This window comes from Macrotis lagotis, chromosome 3, assembly GCF_037893015.1.
Source record: "Macrotis lagotis isolate mMagLag1 chromosome 3, bilby.v1.9.chrom.fasta, whole genome shotgun sequence".
Classification (NCBI taxonomy): Eukaryota; Metazoa; Chordata; class Mammalia; order Peramelemorphia; family Peramelidae; genus Macrotis; species Macrotis lagotis.
Genome location: NC_133660.1, coordinates 176,402,781 through 176,420,382, shown reverse-complemented (window position 1 = coordinate 176,420,382; position 17,602 = coordinate 176,402,781). Strand labels below are relative to the sequence as shown.

The window sequence follows — 17,602 nt, the reverse complement described above, 5'->3', positions numbered from 1 at the left end:
CACACTGACAATTGAGTAATCAGTAGACTGCAGTGGCTTCCTCTTGAGGAACTCAGGAAAACCCAGAAGTTACTTTGAGGTTTATCTGTGTCATCCAAGTGTTGAGAGAAGGAAAAAGGGCCCCAGGTTCTGAATCCCCTCTGTTGCTGAACGGACTATTCAAGAAGAGATCACTACTACTGTGTTTCCTTCTACTAACCTCCTGGGTTAGCAGTAGTTAGAGGACCAAGTGGCCTCCCTCTTGATCTTCCTTCACACAAAAAGAGAGAACAATATTTAAAACACAGAAAAGCATCAAAGGATAGATTTAGAACTAGAAGAGACCTTAGAAATCAGCAAATCCAATCTTCTCATTTTATAGATGAGGACACTAAAGCCAAGAGGGCAATCCAAGTAGTAAATTGGAGTAAATTAGGATTTGAACTCAGGTCCTCTGACTCCAAATCCATTGTTTTGTCCACTGTACTCCACTGCCTCCTCAAGGCTACTTCCCGATCTTGTTCCCCAATTCACTTCAGACTTATCCTGGCTCCCAAAGCATGTGGTAAGAAAGCAGCCCAGACAGAGAAGTAGTGTCTAATTGCCTCAATTGTAGATCCAGATATCTTTATAAGGGTAACAAACAGTTTCATGATCTGCCCATTTTCCCTTTTCCCCTCCTAGCTGACCCCAGTAAGAGTAATAAAATGTAAGAGCTGGAAGGGTCCTAGGAGTTCATGGATGCAAACATCCTCTTTTCAAAGATAAGGAAAGAAGATTTTAAAAAGTGAAATGAGTTGTCTAAGGCCAAACAGGGAGTTAATGGTAGAATCTAGTTCAGTACCCAGATCTTCTGACCATTCAGTACATGCTCTGTATTGACTTACTTTTTTCAACTGATTGATGGAACTAAACTATAGTCACTTATGCTTACCATTTATGCTTATTTTCCATGTAGTACAAATAATATATTCAACATGTCACATTAAATTTATTTTATTATATTATATTCATATATTTGTGCTGTGTGGTCTACTTAAACAGTTTTTCTTGAATACATGTGAGAATATGTAACTCTTCAGACTACAACTGCATGCAATCATTCCATTTACTTTTATGTATTCTTTCAAATATGTATTTATTTGGTCTCCTTGCCATTGTGCAGGTAGGAAACAGGGTGTAATGATAGCTTTCTCACTGCCTTAGATAAGGAAGAATTCATCTCCCCTCTGCACTGTTGTAAACATTAATTGACAACAAGGCCATTTCATTGGATTATTAATTCTGCTATCAATAGAGTAACCCCTAGTGTGCTTCTTCACATTTTATTAAGTTTTAAAGCGCACAGGGGAATGAGATGGATGGAGGAAGAAGCTGTTTCTGCACACATACACACACATTTGGGATGGTCAAGAGTTCTTTTCTCTTCTGAATTCTAAGGGATTATATTAATTTGCTTTTTAAATCTCATGTTCATGCAAAGTCATTCATTTATTAGAATGCATTATTAAACAGTCTTTGAAACAAATATTATTGACGCTTATTTAAAGCAAATTACTTCACATCATTTTTTATTTTTTTTTATTTTAGTTTTTAGTTTTTGCAAGGCAATGGGGTTAAGTGGCTTGCCCAAGGCCACACAGCTATGTAATTATTAAGTGTCTGAGGCTGGATTTGAACTCAGGTACTCCTGACTCCAGGGCCAGTGCTCTATCCACTGCACTACCTAGCCGTGCCTTTTATTAGTTACAGAATTGTCATTCCAGGCCTAGGGTTATTAATCTTTAATATGAAGCTTCATTTGTGTACATCTCATGGTACAGTTCCCCCCAATTCCCTAGAATCATTGGTTTTTCTCTTTGACAGAGGTGTCAAGCATGTGAAAAGAAACTTTTCCTCTGTTTTCCTGGTGTTTTAAGTTGAATGTGGTTTTAGTATAACAGTATTGGGATGGAGTTGTAAAAACTCTTTTTCCAAGCCTAATGATAATGATTTGAGTCTACAGACTAATTTAATAAAGTTTTTTTTCTAGGTTAATGATATCACCTATGAAATTCCAAATTTCTCACCAACAATTAAAGGTGTTCTTTGGGAAAATTGGCCATTGGATAAAGGTGTATTTATTGCCTATGATGATGACAAAGTGTATACATTTGTCTTTCATAAGGATACTATACAAGGTACTTAATTATCTTTTTTGTATTTTTATTGATTATTAGGATTTCTTTATGCAACTAAATTTTTAAAAATATTTTATTTCTGTTATTTATGCTGGCATTTGATATCAGTTTTGTCAGCTGTGTTCTAAAAATAGTACATATAAGAAAATAACCTTTTTTTAAATTATATTTGTATAATACAGGTTCCAAGGTAATTTTGGCAGGTGGTACCAAAGTTCCATTTTCTCACAAACCATTGCTATTATATAATGGAGAATTAACTTGTCAGACACAGAGTGGAAAAACCAACAATATCTATCTTAACACCCATAACTTCCTTGGCAGTTTAAAAAACCCTGAGCCTGGTGAATTGAAACAAATGCTGACACAGGCTTTAATGCTAAAAAGGTAGGATTTTAAATACATAATGTATACGCATACAAAATTTTGGAACGTTTTGTTTTTGCAATAGTCTAGATCTGATCCCATTCTAGTTGTTATAATTTCCAAGAAAACAACTTAAAAATTTTAATATGGCTATATAAAATAAATATCCAAGCTCAATCCAGTGACCATGGTATATGGTATAATTGTTTTTGATATGGCAAAATTCTAGCACAATAAAAAATTTAAACAATCCTTCAATTTCACTATAAAGAAATTTGATCAATATCATTAACTCTTGTTATGATATACTCCTAAATATTGGGCAGCTAGGTGGCAATATGAGTAGAGTGCCAGGCCTGGCATCAAGAAGACTCATCATCGTGAGTTCAGAACTGGCCTCAGATAGTTACTAGCTGTGTTATCCTAGGCAGATTGCTTAACTTTGTATACTTCACGTTACTTATCTGCAAAATGAACTGAAGAAGTAAATGGAAAATCACTTCAGTATCTTTGCCAAGAAAACCTCTAATGGGGTCACAAAGAATCAGATATAACTGAAACAAGGGAACAACAAAATTTCTAAATATATTTATCTGTCTAATTAGGTGACAAATTAATATAATTAATTAGACATAGTGCTTATTTTCTCAGAATGGTATAGGAATGTCCATTCTTGTTTGTCTCTGAAGTATTATTAAAGGTATGAATATAATTTTTGCATTTGATTATCTCATAAAGCACTAGATCTTTCTCAAAAAAAATCATAAGAAAGGATCTGAAGAAGATGCAAAGAGATATTATATTTTTTAAAATGGTTTATGATGCCAGAGCAAGCTTCAAAAGAATATCACAAATGAAGAAGAATTTGAAAAAAATACATGCTAAAGGGACAGCTAGGTGATGCAGTGGATAGAACACTGGCCCTGGAGTCAGGAGGACCCGAGTTCAAATCCAGCCTCAGACACTTAATAATTGCCTGACTGTATGACATTGGCAAGTGACTCAAACCCAATTGCCTTAAATATATGAAAATTTTTTTTTAAAATAGATACTATACTTTAGAAGGCATTTTTTTGTATCATATTTGGCAGCAGTCTTAACCTTTTTTGTGTCATGTTTCCCTTTGATAGTTTGGTGAATTTTACATTTAAAATTTAAGGACTTGCTAAATTTCAGTTAGAGGTTAATAAAAATAAAGATATAATTTTTTTCCCCATTCAAGTCCATAAACCAACTGAGTGTCCATGGACCTCAGGTTAAGAACCTCTGATTTATGGCATAATTTTAAAACATTTTGATTTATAGGTTTTCTGATGCATGGGAATTGTGCAAAATTCTTAATGATCAAGATACCTGGAATGAACTTGCCAGAGCCTGCCTACATCACATGGAGGTGGAGTTTGCAATCCGAGTTTACCGTACTATTGGAAATGTTGGAATGGTGATGTCTCTAGAACAAGTAAAGGTAATTTTTTTGAAGAAAAGATAGTTTTAAAATTCAGTTCAATTGCTAAAATTATTTAAATGCTTATCTTATGTTATAGTTATTTCCTTTTTCTATTGTATATTTATTTGAATGGCAAAAAAAAAATAACATTCTCTTTCTTTCCTCCAAAAGATATTTGTTTTTAGTCAGTTTCTCAAATTTGGTCACAATATTGTGCTTTTTCCATATTTGGATTATTTAATTTGTCCAGATTTTTTAAATGTTTGAGCTCTTAAAGCAAAAAAAATCCAGAAGTCTGTTTTAAGTATTGCTAAATTTGGCTATGTATTTAGAAGTGCCATGTTTTAAATTATACAGAAACTGGAATGTGTCCTGAGAACAACCAGGTTCTAGGAAGATTTAAAGAAGGGAAGAAAAGATATAGAGAAGTGATAACTACAAGTACTTTAATCTCTTATGGAAAGATTATTAGTTGACTAAATAACTCTAGGGTGTGGAACTGGGAATGGAAATTTGAACTCAATAAAAGAATGCATTTGCTAACAAATTGAACTGTCCAAAAATGAAGTGGCTAATATCATGAAGTAGTGAATTCCTCACTAGTAATGTTTTTGAAAGCCTTGACATTCTTTAGGGGTGATTTTATATATATATATATATATATATATATATATATATATATATATAGAGAGAGAGAGAGAGAGAGAGAGAGAGAGAGAGAGAGAGAGAGCATTCCTGCCAAGTAAACATACTCAATGACCTTTAAGAACTTTCATAGATCATAAATATTTATGAGTCTATGACATTGATAACAAAACAGACATTATTTGAAGAGCCACTTGGAAACTTGCCAGGGAAGTCATGTGATGACTCAAGTCACAATTACCCTAAATAATTTTAGTTAACTTAAAGCTGTCTGATATGAAGCTCAATCAGTTTCGTTAGGGATTTTGGCTAAGGTAAACTGAAGCTAATTACCTGGGCAAGACTCCAGGAGAATAAAGTAATAATGAGTTGACCATCACAGAATTGTATTAGTGTCAGCAAGTAATTTAGTACTAGAGGTTGAGATCATATTTTCCCCAAAATATCAAGACGGTCTCAATTTTAAAGTTAAATTAGCAGCAAATGAAGATTAAGTGTTTAACACATCAAGTTTGTCATGCTCTAACTCATTCTTCATATCTAAATATTTTCTAGAAAATGTAAATCTTATCTCTTGGCCCAAGGCTTCCCTAATTTCTATGTACATGAATTGCTAGACCCACCACAACCATTTCAGCCTAGTCTCTTAATAAATTAAATCCATGTAATATTTTTAATTTGAAAATAATTCTGTTTTCAGGGAATAGAAGATCATAACCTTTTAGCAGGACATCTTGCCATGTTTTCAAATGATTTCAGTCTGGCTCAGGATCTTTATTTGTCATCTATCTGTCCTTCTGCTGCACTGGAGGTATCTATTTAGCTGCCTAAATTCTTATATTAAGTTTATTTCTTTTTATTTAAAATAATTTATGGTTTTAAAATCTTAGGAAAAAATTAACGTTTAGCTAATATTTTGATATTACTTTGGTGAATCTGATGTCATCTCTCTGACCATTTTCTCCAACTGAGGCATGTGTAACCCCTTCATGACTTCTCATCCTTATATAGCTCTGGCTCATTTCCCCTATAAATCTTAAACAGGATTATATCTAATGTGATGTATGTGGAAAGAAGGCTTAAAAAATGTAAAATTATACTGACCATATATGTGGTATGTCAATATTCTATTTATTTGAAGCTTCATTTCCCTCCCTACCTTCCTAAATAATCTATTTATACATGGATATAAAATATGATTTATGAATATATATCTGTATATATGATGGTGATTTCTTTCACTGACACAGATTACCATCCCTATACACTTTACCTTTCTTGAGATTAATTTTATTTTATAAAAAATATGCATATCTTAGTACATGTATATTATAAATATTTTTAAATGTGTGAGCTCAAAAATAATGTATAAAAGTATAACAATTTGTACTGATATAGGAAATACCCATAACAATAAGATCAAAAATTCATTGAAATATCAAACTAATTTGAGGTCAGATTCATTTTTTTACAGGGAATTCCTTGTTATACAGCATCCTTTGAGATGTGTGAAGGTTCCTCAGAACTTCAAAATTAAAACTAGAACTCACTAATGTAGGAATATGTCTATTTTTGCAACTGGGTCAGTTTCAGTGCACATGAGTAATTTCTTCCCTGCCCAAAAGTACACAATAATAGCATTATCTTGGACTGGAAAAAAAGAATCCATTTATAGGGTGAAAAGGCTTATTTGGATCTTAGAAGTCCCAACCCCTTCATTTTATAGATGAAGAAACTTCCTCCTAGTTACAATATTCTGTCCCCTGACTCCAAATCAAATATTCTTTCTACTCCACCGTGCTCCCTCTAAATTAACATCAAAATTCTTAAGAGTGATTTAGAATGAGAGTGTCTCTTTAATCTTGAATAAGATGCAGGATTTAAAATCTGTATATCTTCAGGTAAAAAACCATGTGTTATCACATGGTTTAACTGTGGGTATCTCACTAAATATTGGTTTTTTAATCCAATTTTGTAGATACTATTTTATTAAATAGCCTTTGACTATTAAATTTGAATTTTGCATGTGAATTTTTTCTATGTCAAATTTAAGGCATTTCTTTTGATAACAGATGAGACAAGATTTGCAACACTGGGACAATGCACTTCAGCTCGCTAAACGTCTGGCCCCAGAACAAATCCCATTCATATCAAAGGAGTATGCTATTCAGCTTGAATTCATGTATGTTATCTATTTTATATGTCCTTTTAAAAATTACTAAAAGTAGTATAAAATATTATTTTCTAAAGAACTATTTTTAAATAATCCTAAATAATTTATTTCTAGATATTCAGTAAAAGTATTGACATAAATTGTATTTAAGTTGTATTCCATTTTCAACAACCTTGAATTTAAAATTACTGTGTATGATCCCAAGGTGAATAAGCCATGCAAAATCTTGTCTTTTACCTCTATCTGACAAGAATAGGTGACCCTTTAATTTGCCAACCTCTTTTTCTCTGAATATGCAGCCTCTTATTTTCAATCTCTCTGTATTCTTTCTTTCTTTCTTTTTTTCTTTCTTTCTTTTTTCGTTTTTTTTTTAAGGCAATGAGATTAAGTGGCTTGCCCAAGGCCACACAACTAGGTAATTATTAAGTGTCTGAGACTGGATTTGAACTCAGGTACTCCTGACTCCAGGGCCAGTGCTCTATCCGCTGTGCCACCTACCTGCCCCAATCTCTCTGTATTCTCCAGAAGATTGCCCCTCTATCCTTTCTGCTCTCTCACCAATCTTTAATTTTTCTATCCACTGGCTTCTTCCCACTGCCTTATAAACCTACCCATGTCTCCTCCAACCTTAAAAAACTTGACCATCTCTAATCAGCAATCATCCTATACCTTTCCTTCTTTTCTTAGCTAAACTTCTTAAGAAAGCCACCTATATTCACTGACTTCACTACTCTCTTCTTACTCCCATACCTTCTATCTTTACTTCTCCTTCCCTCCCTATAGCATCTCATTTGATGATCTGAGGACCTTCCATGAGTTCAATTATCATCTCCTTACAGATGATTCCCATGACCATATATCCAACCCTAATTTCTATCTGATATCCAATCTTACATCACTCACTGATAATAGACACTTTATTAATCAATGAAGATATATATAAAAAAAGTAAAAAACAAGATCCTAGCCTCAAAATCTCACATTTTCATAGAGAAGAACACATTCAAATATTTATACATACATGATATATACATTTTAAGTGTAAGGTCACTTCAAAGGAAAGGAACAAAGAGACAAAGTGAGCAGGGCAACATGGGAAAGGTCTTTTTGCAGAAAATGGAATTTGAACTGAATCTTGAAGAGATTCAGTGAAGGCGTAGATGAGGAGAACGAGCATTTTAGGCAAGTCATTGTGGCTAGATTGTAGAGTACATGAAGGGAAGTTGTGTATAAAAAGACTGGAAAGGTTAAAGGGGTCAGGTTGTGAAAGGTTTAAAGTGTCAAAAAGATTTTCTGTTTGATCCTGGTAGTAAAAGGTACATATTGAAGTTTGTTGGGTAGTGGCAATGAGATGGTAAAACATGAAGTTTTTGAAAGTCACTTTAGCAATGAAATGAAGGATAAATTGGAATGAGGGAAGAAAGAGGTAGACCCACAAGTTTGCTAATTAGAGAATGTTGGACACATTTTGGAAGGAGCAGGTTGACTTAAAGAGGGATATTGAAAAAATGTCCAAGAAAAGCCATAATGCTATATTCTTTGTTTTAGGTACTAGTCTGCCAGAAGCCATTTTTATTAACTTAGCTTTAGTCTAATATCTTAGAATTCTTGAAATAAGGTGAATAAATCTCTAATTGGCATAGCCCTGCCTTTCCATGCTTTCAAATATGCCTTACTCCAAGACAGTTTGAAATAACAATCTTGGTTTTTCAAGATAGGAATCTTGAACAAAGAAAACATCAAAATAAATCTACCTTTTCCTCTCATACCCTAATTCTCCTATCTTTGCATCCAGCTGATAAGAAAAAATATAATAAAACCTGTTATACATATGTATAGTTAAGCAAGACAACTTTGACACATTGGCAGTGTCCCAACACTCTACCTCATTTGGCACCTTAAATCTATCATTTTTCTGTCAGGAGGCAGCAACATGTGTCTTCAGGAGTTATGATTGATCATTACATTGGTCAGAGTTTTAGGTTTTTGGTTTTTTTTTTGCAATGTGATTGTTATTGAGAAATTGCTATTATTCTACTCACTTCACTGCAGATCAGTTATTACAACATAATAATATCACATCATGCTTATATAGCAAGACTTGTTCAACCATTTCCCAATTTATGAGCACCCCCTCAGATTCCCACTCTTTGCCTCTTTAAAAAGAGTTATAAATATTTTTCACATTCTTAGAGCTGGTTTTGCTTCAGACTAATCCCTCCCTTAAACTTACCCCTCCTCTCTTCTCTTCTTTCCCTACTATTTCCCTGTTGAATGAAATGTTTTTCTGGACTCTGAGCTGCATATTCTTCCCTTCTTTGACCAATTCAAATGAAGGTGAGTTTCAAGTGTCAGTCACTTCCCCCCACTCCCTCCTCCTTTTTTGTATAAATGTCTACTTGTGCACTATAACTAGGTGATAAAATTTTCCTCTTGACATGGTACCCAACCTCTGCCTGTTAGAGCACTCCAAGATTTTTTGTTATACCTCTTCCTCAGTGTCTATAGGCAAAAAGCTATAGATTTTCTTTTGCTCATCTGACAAAAGTGACTCCCTGTGATCATTTCATGGATTTCCCCATCAGGATTTGGTCTGATGCATTTCTAGATCTCTTTGAAGGAGTTTTAGGTGGAGCTTGTTGAACTTCTTTTTGCTACTACACAATCTTGACTACAACCCTAGATTGAGTGCAGCTTTTATGAGTTTAAGCAGCATTAATAATGATCTTGCATTCTATTTATTTTGTATTCCTGACAATAATTTGTATCTATTATATCATTGCCAAAGAGGAAGCACCTACTAAATGCAACTAAACTGAATTGAAGGGAAGTTGATTGGCTGCCTCCAATAGTCACTTTATACTCGATAGGGAATGTATTCATCAACTTATACATCATTCTACAAACTAGTATTAGTAGTGGTATTCAACCAAATATTACTTCCTTGTTTCCTAGAAATTATTCCTAAGCCTTAGGCTACTCTGTAAAACTAATTAACAGTTTTAGATAGTTTTTGAACTGTATTGTTGGAAGTAGTTCCCACACAGATAAAATTGATGTTTTAATATATTTAATATATTTTCTGGGAAGATATGGGAATAAAGAACTTAATGTAAGATATGTGAGCATAATATTTTTACTTTACTAAAATATACTATGATTTTTCTTTTAGGGGTGATTATGTAAATGCTTTGGCTCATTATGAGAAAGGAATAACAGGTGACAATAAGGTAACCTTGAATAAAGACCAGAGAATTATAAATTCTTCTCTCCAACCATATGACCACTGCCCTAATGTAGACCCTCCTCATCCCTTTTTTTTTTTTTTAAGATTTTTCAAGGCAATGGCTTGCCCAAGGCCACATGGCCAGGTAATTATTAAGTGTCTTAGGTCAGATTTGAAGCCAGGTACTCCTGACTCTTAAGGCCAGTGCTCTATTCACTGTGCCACCTAGCTGCCCCACCCTCATCCCTTCTTGCTGACCTATTGAAGCAACTTCGTATTACATTCACATTTTCCTCCTTGCTTTCCTCCCCTGTCTTCAATCCATATACTCCATAAAGCTATTAAAGTGATCTTCCTGAAGCAGAGATCCGAATAGGTCCACCCATCCCCTTCTCCCTGATCACTCAAGAAAATTCCATGACTCAATAGCACTTCCAGCATAAAATTCCAACCCCTCAGCTTGGCATATGAAGTCCTTCAGGATCTGACTCCAGCCAACCTTTCCAGGCTTCTTGCACCATCACTCCCCATTATGGAATCAATATTTTAACTATCCTGACTGCTTCACGTTTGTAGAACACCGCCCTTCATCTTTTGTCTTTATGACTTCCCACAAGCTGTCACCCGTGTCTTCAATGCACTCCTTTCTTCCTTCTGCCTTAGAATCCTTAACTTCCTTCAAGACTTATTTCATATTCCTTCTCCTATGGAAAAGTTTTTCCTTGTTATCTCCATTTCACCAAATTATATATCTGTTTTTCATTCTGTCTTCTTATCCCAACAGCCATCACAGTGTATTACACAAAATAAGTGTTTAGTCATTGCTTGTTGAACTTACCATTTATAAGTATCTGTGAAGGAGAAAGAAATCCTTTGATAAATCATTGTCCTTTTATTGATATACTTTTTCATGGCCCATGTGCTTTATGTCCAGAATTTTATATTAAATGTAATATCCTAGAAAAGACACTGACAAATCTAATTTTAAAATATATAAAATCTTAAAAACAAATTTTCTAAAGAAGAAAAATAATTGGTACTCTGACAATTGACAAAAGAGAAACAAAACTGAACAAATAACTTTTCAGCATCTTATCAAAAGATTCAGTTAATTATAGTAATATCATTTCTCCAGCTTGGGACTGATGAATTTTTATAATTTTTTTCTTTTATTATGGGAGTTTAAGTATTTGTTTTTCAATTCTAGCACCTAGAACATGATGAGGCGTGTCTAGCTGGAGTGGCTCAAATGTCTATTAGAATGGGAGATATTCGACGAGGGGTTAACCAAGCCATCAAACATCCAAGTCGCCTCCTAAAAAGAGATTGTGGTGCTATTCTGGAAAATATGAAGGTATTCTTTTATGTATATAAAATTCCCTTGAAGAAAATGAGTCAATCCTATTCTTCATAAAGGTTAATATGTTAATACTCTCCTATTGTAGCAATTCTCAGAAGCAGCTCAACTATATGAAAAGGGACAGTATTATGACAAAGCAGCATCTGTTTATATCCGCTGTAAAAACTGGTAAGGATTTACCATTGTAGCTTTAACTCACCTCTCCTCCATAATTATTACCTTTATACTTCTCCACCTTTACCTGTATTGTTTTCAAATTGCTCTTCCAACTTAATAGTCTTGTTGACATCTCCAAAGATCTGTAGAATCTAAGAATTTAAGGGGAAGTCATCCAAGCCTCCACCTATCCTCCTCATGCAGAAATTCTTTACTCATGCCTCTTTCTTATTTTTACTCTATTCTCTGCATTTTTTCCTTTAGATAAAGTCTGATTGAAACTAAGTATTCCATGTTGAAAATCGGAATTTTTGGAGGTGGTAGTTGGTATGGGAAAATCCTAAATGAGATAAAGTATAAATATCCAAAAAGATTAATAAGTCCTATCTTTTCTTTCTACTAATAAATACTTACCACCAAAAAAAGAATAGTTATTGACTCCACAATATGATCAGCAATTGAGATTTTAAAAACATATATATCAAGAATAGTTTAATTTTAAGGGATAAGTTAATTTTAACTTGAATGAATGAATAATTAAGTTTTTATTGTGTGTCATTTTTCTAGGGCAAAGGTTGGTGAGCTTCTTCCTAATGTTTCTTCTCCTAAGATTCATCTACAGTATGCAAAAGCTAAAGAAGCAGATGGAAGGTTTGTATACTTTCTAGATGATGTAAAATTTTGTATGTGTTAGTTTTGAACTTGACTATCACTATGTGAACTATTTAAGGAGAGGCAGAGCAAAAAAAACCAAACTCTTTATATTCAAAACTCTTTAAAAATCTTGAAAAGAACCATTTGTTAGTAGATAAACTGTTAAAGAATATAAACAGTTTTCACAAAAAAGATCTTCAAATTACAAATGAAATGAAAATATGCTCTAAATCCCTTTGGTATCAAAGAACTGTAAACAAACTGAGTGCCCATCATCTGAGTTATAGGCTATGCAAATTGTGATTTATGAATATAATGAAATACAATTGTGCACTGAGAAGTGATTAATATGAAGAATTCAGAGAAATAAGAGATTTATATGAACTGATGCAGTATAAGTAGAATCAAAAGATTAAATACAGTATAAACAAAAGGATCACTAAAGAACAATAAAAGGAAGTCATTCTCTGAGAATTTGAAAACCAGCAAACATCTCAGATAACAGATATGAAACATACCTTCTCCCTCATGGTGAGTAGTGCAAGAACAGAATATTGTTATACCTTGTCAGATGTAATCAGTGTATCTCATGGCTTTTGCTTAATTGTTTTTCTTTCTCTTGAGGGAAAATTCAGTTGTGGAGGAGGTGTTTGTTGAAATAACTGTGATATAAAGGCAAAATTTAGCTTCAATAAAATCTAATTTTTTAAAGTTAAGAAAGTTTGCTTGTACAGTGGCCATTTATTTCTTACAGTTATAAAGAAGCTGTTCTTGCTTATGAAAATGCAAAACAATGGAACAGTGTAATCCGTATCTACTTGGATCACCTTAATAATCCTGAAAAAGCCGTTCGAATTGTCAGAGAAACCCAGTCTCTTGATGGAGCCAAAATGGTGGCCAGGTAAACTATTTCATTTAGCCTCCCAAGTCTTTTCTAAATGTCAACTAAAAACTTATTCTTGCTCAGAAAAAAAAAATTTACCTTCACCTAGCTTTGCTTTTTTTTTTTAACTCTTTTAACTCATAGAAGTACTACTATCATTTTCTCAACATCCTGACTTTAAAGAACTAATTCTCAGCTAGATTGGAAGTTCTTGGGCAGCTAGGTGGTACAGAGGATAGAGCACTGGCCCTGGAGTCAGGAGGACCTGAGTTCAAATATGGCCTTGGACACTTAATAATTGTGTAGCTGTGTGATCTTGGACAAGTCACTTAACCCCATTGCCTTAAATAAATAAATAAATAAATTTTTAAAAAAGATTATTTTAATAGATTGGATGCTTTCTCTTCAAGATTCACACTTCTCCTAGCTTATATTCATTTTCCTGACCAGATAGCTCACAAATTATTATTTTGTAGGTCCTCTTGTAAACTTTTATAACATTTAACACATTGATCCAAAAGGGACTTATTCCTTCAACATCCCTTCTTAAGTCTCTTAATTTAGAATCACTGAATTTGCAGTCCAAAGCACCTGGATAACTTGGGCAAATTAGTTTCCTCATCCAGAGAAAGAGAGAATGACCACATTAGATGTGGTCAGTATAACATGTTTTTTGTTTAATTGTTTTTCAGTATCTGAGGTCTCTTCCAGCTTGAATTTCTGATTCTGTGATCCTGATTTCTTTAGAAAGCCTATTGATGGGGATTCTAAGTGAAAGAATTAGATTTATTTATGTTTTCCAAGACTTAGAAATAACATCTTCCTTCTGGCTTAAAATGAGATATTGAAATGTTTTTATTAGTTTTGGTTTTGGTTTTTGAAATAAATTAAGAGAAAAGAACTGTTAATAGAACTATTTTTCAAATACAAGGGAACAAGAAATTTGACCTTTTTTGACTCTTTCAAGGGTCTCCAACAAAAAAATTCCAAGCTATTAATCTCTTCCACTTTTTTTTTTTAGGTTTTTCGGGTTAAGTGGCTTGCCCAAGGCCACACAGCTAGGTAATTCTTAAGTGTCTGAGACCGGATTTGAACCCAGGTACTCCTGCCTCCAGGGCCAGTGCTTTATCCCCATCTTCCACTCTTTCTTAAAAATTAAATTTCTCGGACAGCTAGGTGGCGCAGTGGATAAAGCACTGGTCCTGGAGTCAGGAGTATCTGGGTTCAAATCTGGTCTCAGACACTTAAGAATTACCTAGCTGTGTGGCCTTGGGTAAGCCACATAACCCCATTTCCCTTGCAAAAACATAAAAAAAAAAAAAATTGTAAACCAAATGTTATTTTGGGGCAGCTAGATGGCGCAATGGATAGAGCACTGGCCCTGGAGTCAGGAGGACCTGAGTTCAAATCCAGCCTCAGACACTTAACAATTACCTAGCTATTTGGTCTGGGCAAGCCACTTAACCCCATTGCCTTGCAAAAACCTAAAAAAAAAAAAAAAAAAAAAAATTAAATTTCTCATATGGTGCAGTGGATAGGTTCTGGAGTTGGGAGGCCCTGAGGACCTGAGTTCAAATTCAACCTCAGACACTTAATATTTACTTAGCTGTTTGACCTTGGGCAAGTCACTTAATCCTTACAAAAATTAAAAAAAAAGAAAATAAATTTCTCTAGAGCTTAGCTACTTTTAAAGCCCTTAAGATCCTGGCCAATTAGTATGCTTATCCTATCCTGTTATTCTCTTGTTTGGGGATCACAGAGAAATAAATCTTTTTAACACATGAAGACTTCATCCTGATTGACTACATTCTATGGCTACATCATCCTAGCTAATCACAAACTCTTTCCTTCCTAGTGAAGTTTTATTTAGTTGATCACACTAAGGGCTCTTCTTTAAAATCACAGATTATATTTCAATAGAAACCATAATCTAATTTATAGCAAATTATTTTATTCTAGATTCTTTCTTCAATTGGGTGACTATGGCTCTGCTATCCAGTTTCTTGTTATGTCCAAATGTAATCATGAAGCTTTTACTCTGGCCCAGCAGCATAATCAGATGGAGATCTATGCAGACATCATTGGTAAGCTTAGTAGTTTTTAAAGTTGTACTTTTAATTTTTAAAAAATTCAAGTTTAATTGATCAAGTAGGTCTTTTAAAAATGTGTATTAGTTCTTCTGTAAACACTATAATAATGCTATCATCATGCTTATCATTAAGACCTTATCGATGGGGGAAGGCTAAGTGGCACAGTGGATAGAGCACCGACCCTGGAGTCAGGAGTACCTGAGTTCAAATCCAGCACTTAATAGTTACCTAGCTGTATAGCCTTGGGCAAGCCACTTAACCCCATTGCCTTGCAAAAATCTAAAAATAAAACAAAAAAGACCTTATCAATGAGTTCACTTTATAATTTGGTCCATTCATTATTTCCATTACATAAGCACCTTAGATATAGACTGAGATGTACTTGGCTGCTATTTAACAATGACTTAGTAAAACTCCTGAGTGTTGTTTTAGATGTACCACTTTTTTTAATTTGAAGAATATTAATAAGTCTTCAACTGGTTTGTCATGTTGGGGTGATCTGTGGCATGTATTAGTGATTGGTGTATAAGTAGAATAAGTATGTCTGTCAATAAAGCTTTATCACTATGATTAGAAAGTAATCAAAAAGAGAGACTTATCTTTCTCAAAATACCTAATTACAAATTCATTATATGGTTGATAGACTTAGAACTTGTTGAAATCTTTTCATTACCATCTTAATAACATGAGCCATTATGTCCAAAAAAGCCTTTTTGTGACAAAATATTAAGGGTAGTTAGCAATGGGGTTAATGAGAAAAAAAATAGAAAAAAATTTTCAGTTATTTTTTGGGAGGCAGGGTGTTGTTTATTTTATTTGTTTATTTGTTTGTCCAGAAATACACACTGTAATTCTCTAATACTTAGAAAGTATTCTTGCACTGTATCTAATAGTGCATTAAATTACATGTTATGGTCTTCGCAGTAGGTAGGTGGTACAGTGTGTATAGCACACCCATTTGGAGTCAGAAAGACTCATTTTTCTGAGTTTAAATCTGTCCTCAGACATGTATTAGCCGTGTGACCCTGGGCAAGTCACTTAGCCCTGTTTACCTAAGTTTCTTCATTTGTAAAATGAGCTGGAGAAGGAAATGCCAAACCGCTCCAGTATCTTAACCAAGATGACCCCAAATGGGGTCACGAAGAGTTGGACACAATTGAAGTGACTGAACAAATTGTGAACAATTTTAAGACCTTCACATTCGAATAAAATCCACTTATTTATCTCATGCTGTTAAAACTCCCTTTTTCCATGCAGTGGATCCATGTAACAATCTTCAGTCTTCGGACCTGGAATCTTAATGTTTGGTTGGTGTCTAGAATGATGAATTGCTAGTTCTTGAAATTTATGAACCTATGATCACTATTGAGAGAAAGAGTCATTGAATTACCTTCTTAATGCCTTCACCATTCAAGTGGAAATAAAAAAAGAATCAGAAAATATTATCTCTTACCTTGAATTAATCTAATTTAATATCTTTCCCTAAGTGCCTAGATTGCAGAGAGATAGGTGTCTGATAGTTAAAAATAAAAGTACAACTCTGAGGAAGACTGAGGACAAAGTCAGAAGAAACCAAATATAAGGTAGGAAATGGAAGGAAATAGGCTTGGAGACAGATGAAAATAATTGAAAAAGGAGCAAGAAATAGCAGGGATAAGGGGAAAGAGCTGCCTATTCCAGTTACAAATAGAGGTCATCGAGTAAACTTTGTACCATTGTAATTTTAGCCTGATAAAGAGCTATAGAGTATCAAAAACAATATAATTCTTAAAGAAAACACTAAAATAAGAATTTAAAAACATCTTAATTTTAGATTCCCTTTGTCATTTATTACAGTTACTATTTGTAATTTTTTTTCAGAAAACTAATGAAATGTAATGGAGATGGGCAAATGCTTAGAGGGTATTAACATGCTTAGCTAATACAGATTCCCTATGTAGAGCTTGCTCCAAAGAAAGCTGGGATGATATGAGAAAGGAGTTGGAGAGACTGTGAAGCATGTATGAACATTGTAGAGAATCTCCCCATGGAACCCCACAAATGTGCAGGGTCCAGTTTTATCCTAGATCAGAGCTGTCCAACCTTACTTTTTAAAGTTTTTATTGAAACAGACAATATATTTTGATTTGCTATTTTAGTGAGAGCTTTGCGATAGCTTAATTTGTTTTCTAAAGCTTTTAGTAAACTCACAGGCAGGCTGCATGTAGCTGGCCACCCACATTTTGAGCAGCCCTGTCCTAGATGAACTTGGCACTTGTTACAAAAGAGCATGCATCCAGGATCTCCTCCTAATCTAGGCTGGCTACATTTTCCCCCTCCAAATTCTCGGGCTTCCTGGACAATTTGGAGAGTCTCTTTTCTCTTACCATTAGTTTAACCTCTCACCAGCTGCATTGCCTACATTGTTAGGTGCCAGTGTCACCCCTCCTATTCAGTAAACTTC

General features: G+C 34.0%; 1 protein-coding gene across 2 annotated transcripts in view; it reads left to right on the top strand.

Annotated features, from left to right (window-relative positions):
* The window catches only part of WDR19 (WD repeat domain 19), a 78,142-nt gene that overhangs the window by 31,623 nt on the left and 28,917 nt on the right, over window positions 1-17,602 (top strand). For both annotated transcript variants that reach the window (XM_074229617.1, XM_074229616.1), the window contains exons 16-26: window positions 2,012-2,159; window positions 2,342-2,546; window positions 3,831-3,990; window positions 5,318-5,428; window positions 6,690-6,799; window positions 9,963-10,020; window positions 11,224-11,370; window positions 11,462-11,544; window positions 12,100-12,183; window positions 12,941-13,087; window positions 15,029-15,153. In XM_074229617.1, coding sequence (XP_074085718.1) covers window positions 2,012-2,159; window positions 2,342-2,546; window positions 3,831-3,990; window positions 5,318-5,428; window positions 6,690-6,799; window positions 9,963-10,020; window positions 11,224-11,370; window positions 11,462-11,544; window positions 12,100-12,183; window positions 12,941-13,087; window positions 15,029-15,153 — 1,378 coding nt within the window. The remainder of the gene's footprint in view (window positions 1-2,011; window positions 2,160-2,341; window positions 2,547-3,830; window positions 3,991-5,317; window positions 5,429-6,689; window positions 6,800-9,962; window positions 10,021-11,223; window positions 11,371-11,461; window positions 11,545-12,099; window positions 12,184-12,940; window positions 13,088-15,028; window positions 15,154-17,602) is intronic.